This window comes from Diadema antillarum, unplaced genomic scaffold (genome assembly GCF_040938485.1).
Source record: "Diadema antillarum isolate AM-2024a unplaced genomic scaffold, OU_Dant_1.0 seq00000142_RagTag, whole genome shotgun sequence".
NCBI classification, from domain to species: domain Eukaryota; kingdom Metazoa; phylum Echinodermata; class Echinoidea; order Diadematoida; family Diadematidae; genus Diadema; species Diadema antillarum.
This window is the reverse complement of record NW_027271218.1, coordinates 103614-115725: the sequence shown is the minus strand read 5'-3', so window position 1 is coordinate 115725 and position 12112 is coordinate 103614. Positions and strand designations below refer to the sequence as shown.

The 12112-nt window shown below is 38.6% G+C and overlaps 1 protein-coding gene across 1 annotated transcript; it reads right to left on the bottom strand.

Annotated features, from left to right (window-relative positions):
• Window positions 1-3146: 3146 nt before the first annotated feature.
• LOC139727678 (RWD domain-containing protein 3-like) lies at window positions 3147-8087 on the bottom strand. The gene is made up of 5 exons (XM_071638658.1): window positions 7973-8087; window positions 5883-6209; window positions 4858-5021; window positions 4040-4155; window positions 3147-3285 (listed from the first exon to the last, which is right to left on the bottom strand). Exons 1-5 carry the CDS (start codon window positions 8085-8087, stop codon window positions 3147-3149), a joined length of 861 nt encoding a protein of 286 aa, XP_071494759.1.
• Window positions 8088-12112: the final 4025 nt, after the last annotated feature.

The window sequence follows — 12112 nt, the reverse complement described above, 5'->3', positions numbered from 1 at the left end:
CCACTGGTCTAGTGTATTTCCTACGTGGCCAGAGTTGGAGAGAACTTAAATGCGGTGCACTCCCCTTGCAACAAACACAGTCATCCATGAAAAAAACTCTTGTTTAAGAAGAAAATGCTGGTCCTGAGGATTTCATTTTAACAGGAGTTGCCAATATTAGATCACTGAGGGTTACAGCCCTATACACTGAAGGTACGACAGACAAAAGGTCCCTGATTCTTTTATGAAGTACTGCACTCTGTGTGTGTGTACGAGCATGTGGGTTGTAAAGCTTAAAGGCAAGCTACATTGTACTTCTGACGTGCACCAGATTCTTTGATGAAGTTTTCCAGTGTGCCATGGTGGGGGGGGGGGGGGGGGGGGGGGGTGGGGGGTGATGCATGTATGTGGGTTTCATGACATTTGCTCCTGCGGCAATCGCTCCCATTAAATATCTGCACGCTAAGCCAAACATAAAACCTACCCACAAACATAACCCAAACCCTTATCTTAATCCTCACATCAAACTAAACCTAAAACCCTATCACAACCCTAACCGTAACCCTAAGTCTTTGGAGAAAATAAGACCAGTGCAATTGTCGCAGGAGCAAATGTTGTGTTGCCGGATTTGTGTTTGTCACAATGGTAAGTTCAGTATTTTACTATAAAATTGTCTTATGTTATTCTTTTTTATTGTTCCAGTTCAGCAACTTGTAAGTTTATTGTTGTGAATATAAACTGTATTTATTAATTTGGGAGAGTACACTGTGCCATGTATTGAATTGACATAAAAAAAGAAAGTGCATTACTGGTTGGTCACTCGTATCCACTCTACGTTCTCCCATGTAATAAATATTGAACGAGTGTCATACACAACAATCTCGAGAACTATTCAGGTAAACTACCATATTTCACATGATTGCCTCATACTCCATATGGCCTTACACTTTCCGCTGCACTTTTCATCAATGCGTGCATGTGGAATACTGATCGAGCTAAGATATAATTGCATATACATGTATGCACACTTTTCATAATTGCTATGCATGGATGTACAATGTACATTGTGTGTTTATGAGTATAAGAGTACATTGTATATGTATAGGACTGGAAGCCCCTATAACGAGGTCACTAAAACAGCTGATTTTACCTCATTAAATCTGGTACCTCGTAAATGTTTGAGAAAATGATACCTGCTTAGTAATCAAAAATCAGGACTGCCGTATTCACCTTATTGAAAGTGGTGCCTCATTGTCAGCGAGCTTGTTATACAGCTGTAGCAGGATTTCCCTGGAAAATGTACATGTATGTGAAAAGTAACAAACGGGCTCACAATAAAGGAAGGATGACTTTAAACTTGAGAGACATTCCCTTGTGCGTCATTTCCACTTGTCCTTTTTCATATTAACCTGTTGGTTGCAAGAACCAGAGGTAGCATGCTTACATTCTACAGGGAATTATGATTCCTGTAAGGTAAAGGGTTGAATTGTGACTGGGGGTTGGGGAGAAATAGACTGTGGAAGGGGAAAGAATTATATTCCACCAAACAAAACAGACTACAGTCACACAAATGCACAATGTTGGCATTGATGTTTCTTATGTGTGTAAGATGGATGTACGATGTATCTACTAAATCACCATATAAAAGATGCTGGAACCAACCTACTATCTTGGGATGTGATTTCATGGGGTCAGATTGACCATGTGATGGACCAAAGATGTGGTAATCAAGGACGATGTGACCATGTGTCTGCTTGGCCTGGACATGGGCAGGCTGGAGATGGGGCATCATTTACCTAAACTTCATTTTCATCATCATAATCATCATCGCCATAGACAACACCATCGTCAATATTATCCACACCATCATTATCGGCATAGATTTTGAGCTCTGAATTCCACCTGTGATAACAGAAACAAAGTTTCTGGTTTCTTTGAATTTGACAGCACAAAGCAAAGCTACTTGGTACATGGTAACATGTATTTTCTTGATGCTTCACAGGTCTTCTAGGAACAGTGATACAATTATATGTCATAGTTGCAGAATGATTACACGTTTTTACCAGACCTATCAAGTCTCGCGTCTTAGGGTTTCTCTCACGTTCAAACACCTGTAAAGGTTTTTCCTCCACCTCATAAAAACAAACAAACAAACAAACAAACAAACAAACAAACATGAGACATGGATTTCCAACCTCAGAAAAAGTAACCTTTTGGTTTTTTTTCTTCTTCTTCTACTTTAATCAGAATAAATAAAAATATTGTACAGGATTTGGTACGCACTAAATCACACTACAGTATTTACAGCTAAATAAGGCAAAAAGCTCCTAACTGTGGAAGGGGAGGGGAGTTATCCCAAGCCCTTAACTTTTTAACAAAAGAATGACCACAGACATTAAACCTTGGAGTCACAATCATCAAAGTAATCATTATCATTAATAGCATTATCCTCACCATCACAATCATGAGAGGTATTGCAATTTCATTGAGATGATCACATTTATAGCGCATGGTTCCCAGAACAGCCGAACGTTAACCACGTTGAGTTTAAAAAAAAGAAAAAAAAGAAGGAGATATTGCAAGACATAAATACCCTCCACTGTGAATTCATTGTGAGTAAAAATTGCCTAGTACTAGCACACTTGTTTTGGATATTTACTCGTATATAATCTGGGTGATTTACGATAAAAGTGGAAATAGTCATGAGATAAAATTTCATACAGTGTACTTGGTTGAGAAAGACTGAATTCATGTGTATTTACAGCAGATGACTCCCATTATAATGAAGTCTCCAGAACCTGCAGTTTTTCTTTCATTACCGTATATCAAAATTTCATTACACCTGAGCAATAAAGTATATAAAGATATATAGATAATAAATTTTGTGCCTGAATTTTTACTTTGTTAAAATAAGTTTCGTTATAACCACTTTCGTTATAAGAGGAGTGCACTGTATTTCAGACTGTCTATGCTTTACAAGAAAGCGAATACACTTTTGCAAATTAATCTGGACAAAGCTAAGTGTGTAGTAAAATACAGTACCCCGGTAGATCTATTTGACAGTGGCTATACATAGTGTAGAACGTGTAAAAATTTCCACACCGCGATACAATCTCTGGTTTACTTCAGCATTCAGTTCATCTAGCTTGACACAGAATCTCTTCCTGTCATGAGGCCGTTCCTTGATGCGAGTGATGTAGAAGAGGTTGAATGCACTGTGAGTAGAGCTCCGCTAAATTTACTACATCGAATGCACACTTTAGTTCATGTATGCTGTTCATCTCAGCAACATCAAATGACTCAAACCTGTCGATGCAAAGGGGAAAAAAAAATTTGAGGAAGAAAAACAAAAACAAAAATGCCTAATTACAATGAAACAATGTGCATTTAGGACACATATTTATTCAATTTATGGGTATACAATGCACTTTTTTTTTCAACATTATTTCATGATTTATTTCTCATTCATTTGGAAAAACTCTACTTTGAGATTTCCCCTTTCATTGTGAGCATGACAGAGGTATCATTTGAAGGATATTTATGAATCAAAGCACTTGTTGCATGCTGCCTTTACTTCATTGCTCACATATAAAGTGCAACTCTGTGTAAAAACAATTAATCGTGAGATAATGATCCATAACGGTCATAGTTCAGGGCCCCACTTCTTGACCAGTGGGCTGCGGTAATGGCTAAAAAATAAAGAACATTTGTATTCTATCTAACAGGCCCTTCAAAAAACATGTTTGGAGCCAAAGTGGACCTCCAGTTGAAGAAAGATTCTGATTGAGAAGCATTGGTTTAGGGGATATTCTACAGCTATGCAAGGAAATGGCTAAAAAAGTACATACACACATGGCTAAAAAAAGTTTCAAACTGAGTAAAAAGCTTTCTTAGGTGATGTTAGTAGACGACAGGTGTACATGTATCAGTTTGTGCCTAGCAAAGGAGTTCAAAAATTGATTTGTGCGATGTAGATTTTATGACATTGTATATTACCGTGTCCAGTGATCACTCGGCAAAGCAAGCAATTCTTTATGTCACAGGTAGGTCATAAACTCACCGAGGACTGTCACCAGCAGAGGATGCTTCTTTTAAGACTGTCATCATCTTTTCCTTGCAACTTTTGCCGCTCGAGTCGACGTCTACCTTCTGGGTGCGAAGTCTCAACACAAATTCCTGGACAAATACCAAACAAAAATGACCTCATTAGCTCAACCCAATGAGGACGGGCTGATTTTGCTACAACACACATTTCCCTTACAGACACTTGCCTAGTATACTCGGGACTTATCCTCAATGGGTTACTTGGCATCAAGAGTAATTTCCATGTTCAGAATCAACACCGCACCCTGCAAACTCAACCACATAGCATGTATACATGGTTGTCAACAAGTAGAATTTACTGGATCAAATGATATATCGCAGCAAAAACTGGAGTGTTACGACAAACATGTACCGGTACCGCGTACCTAGTTTCTGTGCATTGGGATATTATGTTCAGATACAGTGGAACCTTTTTTAAAAACGTATGTCACAACTAATCGCATGGGACAACAACACAATAACAACAACAACAAATGGCTACAAATTCCTGCAACCAAGTAACAAATTACCCTACGTCGACGTCGACTCAAAAGACAAACAACAAAAAACTTGACTGAAGGGTTTCATGAATTTGAATAAAATGTAAAATTTCCCGTACTGTTTTTAAACTCTGTTAATTTTACTGCAATCTTACTTCTCAAACTAGTGTGTATGCATACACAAGAAAACCTATGGAGCATTTCACTACAAAACCTGGCTTTGTGCATGAGACAAACATCCTTTTCGCCATATCCCCAACATAACTATCCTCCACATCTTGCCATTACCACTGACCTTGACATTTTTCTGCTGACCCTCCAAAAGGACCAAAATGAGTTTGTCGACAAAGAAGATCTTCCCCGTTAGGGACAAGTCGGAGGCCCAGCCTTGTAGAGTCCGGATGTAGCGAGTCTTCGCCCTCATGTGATCTATTCTCAGCAGAGATATCATCCTGCTATCTAGGTTGAGAAAAAAAAAGGGCTTTAGAATCTCTGCAATCTGATTGGTCAGTTATCATGCCATTGATTTCTACTGATCCACACTGAGCCATGCATCCAGTAAAATCCGAACAAGTGGCTCAAGCCTTGCATAGTTGTAGGTATACCGGATGCATGATGGGGGAAAAAGGATGAATTCCATGAATTTACAGGCACATGTTATATAAAACAAATGATGCACTGCAGGCCTATTTCATGAATGAGTGAGAATTTGATGCTTTCTTTTAACTTTGTAACAGTCTAAAACCCACTCACTACACTCATGGGTTTGGATAAGCAGTTTCAAAGATAAACTTGTGCATCCAACTCTTACCAATCCACTCTGTTCTTCGACATGCATCATTTGTACATGTATAAGTCCTACTCGTAGCCCTTCTCATAATATTTTGCACTAACAATCTTTTTTCTCTTTTCTTTCGTCTGCACTCACTGTTAATCATGAAGTGACAGGACTACATTGTATGCTACAATTTTACTTCTATCTCTGGTATGAGAACACTGTCATTCAATGTCAAACTATTGTGGGTATTTAGGTTGCCATGGCAACATAGATATCTCTCAACCCATTGCCCTCACCGGTAAACACATACACACAAACACAGACACATGCATGTACACCACTTCTGTTATGCTCTGTCTTTTTATACAGCTTCATTTGCAACAACCAATAATAATGTACTGTGTAAATCATAATTTAGTGCAGAGCATTTAATAATCACAATGATTACAATACTACTCTGTGGGATGACACAGGGTACACCAATACTCTGTGAAAACTGGCTTTCTGCATAATTATTGTAGGGGTAGCCAAGACAGTCTCACCATTTACATCATCTCCCTGTGAAGCCATGCCTGCTGACAGTTTTTCTTTGGCTGTATAGCTGCTTATGTGTTGCTGGATCCATTCCAATGTCTGTATGACCACAGGTTCTCCTAACAAATGCTCCCTAACGAATGTCATTAGGTCTCTCTTCAGTTCTTCGGCAGCCTTTCGGGTCAAGGCACTGGATGTCACCATGATTTGAGGCGGTGAGAGCGGATAGCCTAGCTCGATGACGAACTTGGCAGCGAAGGGTATACCGTCGGCATCTCTGCTGGCAGGATTTCCCTCAAGACTCACAGTCGGAGTAATGGTAAAACAGGCTGAACCTGTAAAATGAGACAAAAGATGTGCAGATTTGAATACAAGTACAGTACGATACAGATACTCCAGCTCACTACAACATGCATTGCAGACAGAATTTCTAAATCCCAGTCTTGTGATCGCAGTATGAATTTCCTCTTACAGTCTTAAAAAACAAACAAACAAGAATTACATGACATGATATGATCAATACCCGAGAGCAAGCTCTGTGGTGAATTCCAACTCAGTTGAAGAATTCCATGATCTCCCTACAGGCCAATTTGCATTGGACCAACCTCAGAGTAGGACCACATTCCTCCTCAAAACAAGCAAGCACTAGCTGATTGGGGGGGGGGGGGGGGGGGGGGGGGGGTTCACAAAGTCAAACTTAATTTAAGATTGACTAAATATTATGGTATGCCACTGGTTTCCCTGTTCAATTTCATTTAAGGCTAATCATCACCCACTTCAAATCATTAGTTATGTTTCACAGAATAATTCCACTGTTAATCAATGGCTATGCATGAAAAATGTCTCCAAAATCTTAATTTTCATTAGAAAGTTAGGCAACATTGAGAACACACGTACACAGCATACCATAATTTTTAGTCAATCTTAAATTTTAAGTTCAACTTAAAATCTCCATGAAACACCCTCAAGGCAAGTGTAAATCTTACTAAATGTACAGATATAAAAGTGACCATGCATAGTGTACAAATTAAAAAAATATATATATGTATAGATTCTATGTGCCTTTTCATTTAAAAGAGCATGTGGTGTGACCCAACATGTCGTGAGACGGCATCACTTCTGCAGTTATCCCGTTCCTCCCATAATTCTCTGAGCACCTTCAATCATCAATGCACCCAAACAAAATTCTTTTTTGGAGGGCGACAGCTGGAGAATGAACAGGTTCGTAATCTGCCTGTGCGAAAGCAGTCAAGGGATACTGTAAAATTTACCAGTTTTCGACAGTCAACTATACATGTGCCATGGAAACAATGAAAAACCAGGTGCTAGGTATGAATGCAGCCTGCACTGCACTGATGGGCTCCCAAAATATTTTGTTCTACACAAAAGAGGCACCTGAGTGGGGCAGCAAACGCAAAAATCTACTGAGATCAGCCTCGTCGTTGCTTGCTATGTAGTATGTACCGGTACAATCTTCTTCAAACAATTACTCTGTCTCTTGACTCTAGTTCCTATACTCTACAGTCTCTAGCAAAACAAGCACACCATGCACACTGGAAAAAAAAGGCAAACAATACTGCTTTTATACAGAAAGATAACTGATATTGATAGAATCAACTCTAATCTTTCTATTCTATTATAAATTCATCAGTTTGAAAGTTCTATAGATTTCTAATTCTACTACAAGAAGGTCTAGAATAAAGTAGAATAGAATGTCTAGTGCAAAAAAAAAAAAACAAACAAACAAAACAAAACAAGGGCAACGCCAAGTGGTTCCATAAAGCCATTTTAGGAATTGAATTTCGGCCACAAATAATGGAGACACTCTTGTCCTGTCTACATCCTAAATTTCGGGAACCTGATATTACATGCAGTCGTGCGGCGTCTGGTCAGGCTGCCGGGCTATATAAATCATTATTGTCAGTGCTTTTGTTGTGTGACAGTCAAACCAGCAGCAGTGGCCGTGCGTAGTTACTGCTAACGGCGTTAATAATACGTGGGACTGTTCAAACCACTTTCCATCGCGTGCACTCGCAAAAAGCAAAACTTTCGAAGCAAATCTAGCAGTAGTTAGTATAATAGGTACAAGAAACCTTACCAACATCTTGCCGGATATCATGCAGCACAAACTCGCCATCCTGACAATAAACTGCTTCCAATACGTGAAGTTCGTCTGCAATCGCATCGCCATCATCACCACTAGCAGCGGACATCGTGTACACATACAGTAGTATACGCCGCCGTTCCGGCCGTACGGATACATGAGTCACTAGCAACTTGTTGTTCTTGGAGGGGATTATACCAATACGAGCAGGAGGGATGTAACTGTTGTTATTGATGAGGGAAGTTGGTAGAGAGGCGAGGGTAATGGCCTACGTGAGATGAGCTGATTCAAACGAAAAGACAGGATCTTTTTGTTTGTGTTTTGTTGGATTTATTGGCATTCTCCGTGTAGGATTGAACATTTACACATGTTCTAAAGTGTCTGTCAATTCTTAGTCCAGTAGGGCCTGTAGGCCTACATGTATGATACAACGGAGTGAAGGATTATTTTTAGAACTCATCTTTCCAAAATGTGGAGGTAGTATTTCTTTAACAGTAGTTAGTTTTACAAAATGTATGAATTCCCATGAGCAATTTCCTACATAAAAAAACAATGAAATAGTTCTGTAGTCTTATGCTGTTGTTATTTTTTTAATGAAAAAAGTGGGGCCATAGTATGTGAAAAATAATTTGCTTCATCGTGCAACCAGAGTTGATATCGAATCAAGCATCGTGAACATATCAAATGATATCATAATTTAAACCTGTGCTGATAAGATGTCTCCATATGAGGGAACTTATAGTAATGATAGCAGTCTCCATATTCAAAAGGAGCTCATGAGAAAGAGAGAGAGAGAAAAAAAAAAGTATCCATAATAGAACAGATGGGCCATAGTCTTCATACATAGTCTTATATTTGGTTCCAAATAGAGAGGTATAACATTATACCTCCATGTCACCTACCACCATCACCAGTTATACATCATACCATCATTCTTATGACTGGTACACATTCCATCATTTTTCATAACAGATATCAAATTGTCAATATACAATGTAATTGCATTATAATTACAGCACTACCACAATCATCATCCTATGAAGTTTACGTGTTAAACTTTTGATCTCAATACAAAATATCTGCCTCCAAAATTTCCAGCTGTCACACAAATTTTCAACACAGACGAGCTTCTATTCTTATCATTATCTTGTCATCTTTATCATTATCTTTATTATCATTGTTATTATCAACATCATCATTATCATGAGAGTCATCAACTTATCATCGTTTTTAGATATCTATCATAACTACTGTACAATCATCATCCTCTACATCTTTATCAACCTTTTATTATTATATACATGTAGTACTATCATCACTTATTATACAGAAACACATTGATCATCATCAATTTCAGAGTAAATTGCTTAGGCCTATACATGTTACTTCCACATCACAGGGTCGGATCCAGCTAGGAATTCTGTAAAGGCAGAGACTCCAACTCTCCCGCTCTCAACAGGAGATCTCCCGCCGAAAGCCCATTTTTGCAAAATCTCCTGTTCTCCCGCTTGAGATTTAATTTCTCCCGCTTGAAATGATTTTTTTACTCAGTGTCATCATATATATGTAGAAAAATAAGCCTTAGATAGCACAAGATAACATCTAGAACACTAGAGTTGGACCCCGGCAGCAAGGAACTTTGTGCTTCGCGCACATCAAGTTGGAGTCTCCCGTTTGCTAGGGGTTTCAGGGAGAATCTCCAGATCAGAAGGTACTTAGGGTTGGAGTCTCTGTAAAGGGGAGGGGCCTTTACAAAAAGGGAGGTGTATGGATGTTTCCCCCCCCCCCCACCCCCCATTCGTTTCTTGTATTTCTTTTGTTTTCACAAAAAATAAGGAAGGGGCATGCACTGTCAATTCCTCAATTCCCCCTCTGGATCCACCCCTGCATCGAATCATCCTCAACTATAAGCTCACTCCCAAAATTTCGGGGATTACAAAGGAACCTCATGTTACCAATTAACAAGCTGCTTAATGGGACCACTGAAATCTCTTCATTGTGTTGGGCATTTCATGACATCATCAATAAAAACAGAAATGGACCTGTGAAAATATAACGAAGTCCTCAGGACTGGCAGTTTTCTTTCATTATATCAAAATTTCGTTATAACCGAACAAATAAACAATAAAAATATGTAGAGTAGATACTGATGCGGCCTGAATTTTTACTTTATTGTAACTGGAATTTCGTTATAACCATGTTCGTTATAATGGGAGTGCACTGTATCTTACTATTCTTCTTCTTCTTCTTCTTCTGATTAAGTCTGCCTCCTTCAATAGGCTGAAGATTCTTGCAGACTATTCATGTACCCATCCTAGTTATGACGTTCCACTGTATCACTCACTGCCAGGTGCTTTACAACCTCATCATCATTAAAGGGACGCTAGCCTATAGTTTTGGTTGAGATGGGGCTTCAGGTTTTTAACTTTTTTTGTAAGATAATGAGAAACCACTTACGAAATATGAAAGAGTGCACAATTCTAAATGGAATTTAAAGTTTATTTTGATGAAAATCAGTTTTGAAATGGTCGAAATATCCAAAATCAAAGTGGTCCTAATAAAAGGTGAGGCACATCTTTTATCAGCAAGACTTTCATTTTCATGGAAGAAACTTTGACTTCCTTTTACAACTGTATACTCTTTCATGTTTCGCAGGGACGGATCCAGGAATTCTGCAAAGGGGAGGCGCCTTTACAAAATTAAAGGGGGGGGGGGGGACATGCCCCCCATTTTTTCTTTTTATTTCTTTTGTTTTAACAAAAAATAAAGAGGGGCCGCATGCCCGGTTCGCCCCCCTCTGGATCCACCACTGTAGTTTCTCATTATCTCACACAAAAAAAAGAGATCTGAAGCCCCATCTCCACCAAAACTATACAATCCCTTTAAGTTACGCTCACACTTTCTTGCAGGTGACACCAAAGAAGGCAAAAACGGGTATGGATATGCAAATTATTTAGGTTTATTGTTGCATTGCATTGTACATGTAAAAAATATTGATTATAATATATAGTTCACTCTCTTACTGAGAATGGGTAGGCCTACACAGTGCATCAAACCCCTGTCATTTTAAGGAATTATTGTTTAAAACTGTGTACACAAATTTGATAATACGTTCTCTCTACACATGATCCAAGGTATCATACAGTTTGGGCAAGTATAAAGGTGAACAGTCAGACCTGTCTTCTTTTGATTTTTGTTTTTTGTTTTTTGTTAAACAAATTTAAAGCAAACCACACTATACGTTACACAACCTAAAATTACCATAAGAAGATGTCATTAGAACTTAATGTAAAAAAACAACTAAAGTAACAAAATTTAATACACTTTCTATACAACATTTCGTGAAGATTTTCTGATTTCTAGTTTTAAAAAAATACAACAAATGAATCTCTGCTCCTTGAAAAATTGTCAAAATATCTACTTTAGGACTTAGGGAAATAGCTTGAACAAATATTAAAAGACAAAATATTATATCACAAAGCAGCTGCTATATTAGTGTCATTCTTGTCATGACTACATTACCTTCGGTACATAATCACACAGTAGGTGAGACTTCCTTCATACAGGTAGAATGATACAAATGTACCCTGTTTAGAGTCCCCCTAACTAGGTAGACTTCAGGAGGACATCCGGACGACATGAAAACGAGTGTTTGTTTAATACTACTCAGTGGGGGCAAGAGAGACCCCCGTTTAGAGCTCCCTGGTTGTCTAGCGCAAGGTCAGCATATGTTTCTATGAAAACCAGTGGGTGGGCATTTCACCTTAAGAGAGGCGGCAGTTTCTCTGGGCACGTAAGTGCACTCTGCCACAAACAGCGCAGGTCACCGGAAGTGTGTGCTGTGCTCACGCCGAGATAATTTAGAGTCCCCTCCTCTATGGTAAACATGGCTAGGCTGTCTACCACAACAGCTGCTTTGTGCCCTGACTGTTACGAATCCACATACATTTGTAAGTTTTATGCAAATTCCCTTGTAAGCTATATCTGAGGTATACAAAGAGACTATTCCTTTATGTTTCTTTGGTTTTTAGTGCTTTGGCTTTTGAATGAATTAATGAAAGAAGCAGTGAATTATGTGACTGCAGACAAGTTCAGCAATTTATAAAACTAAAAGTTATCATATGGCAATGTTTT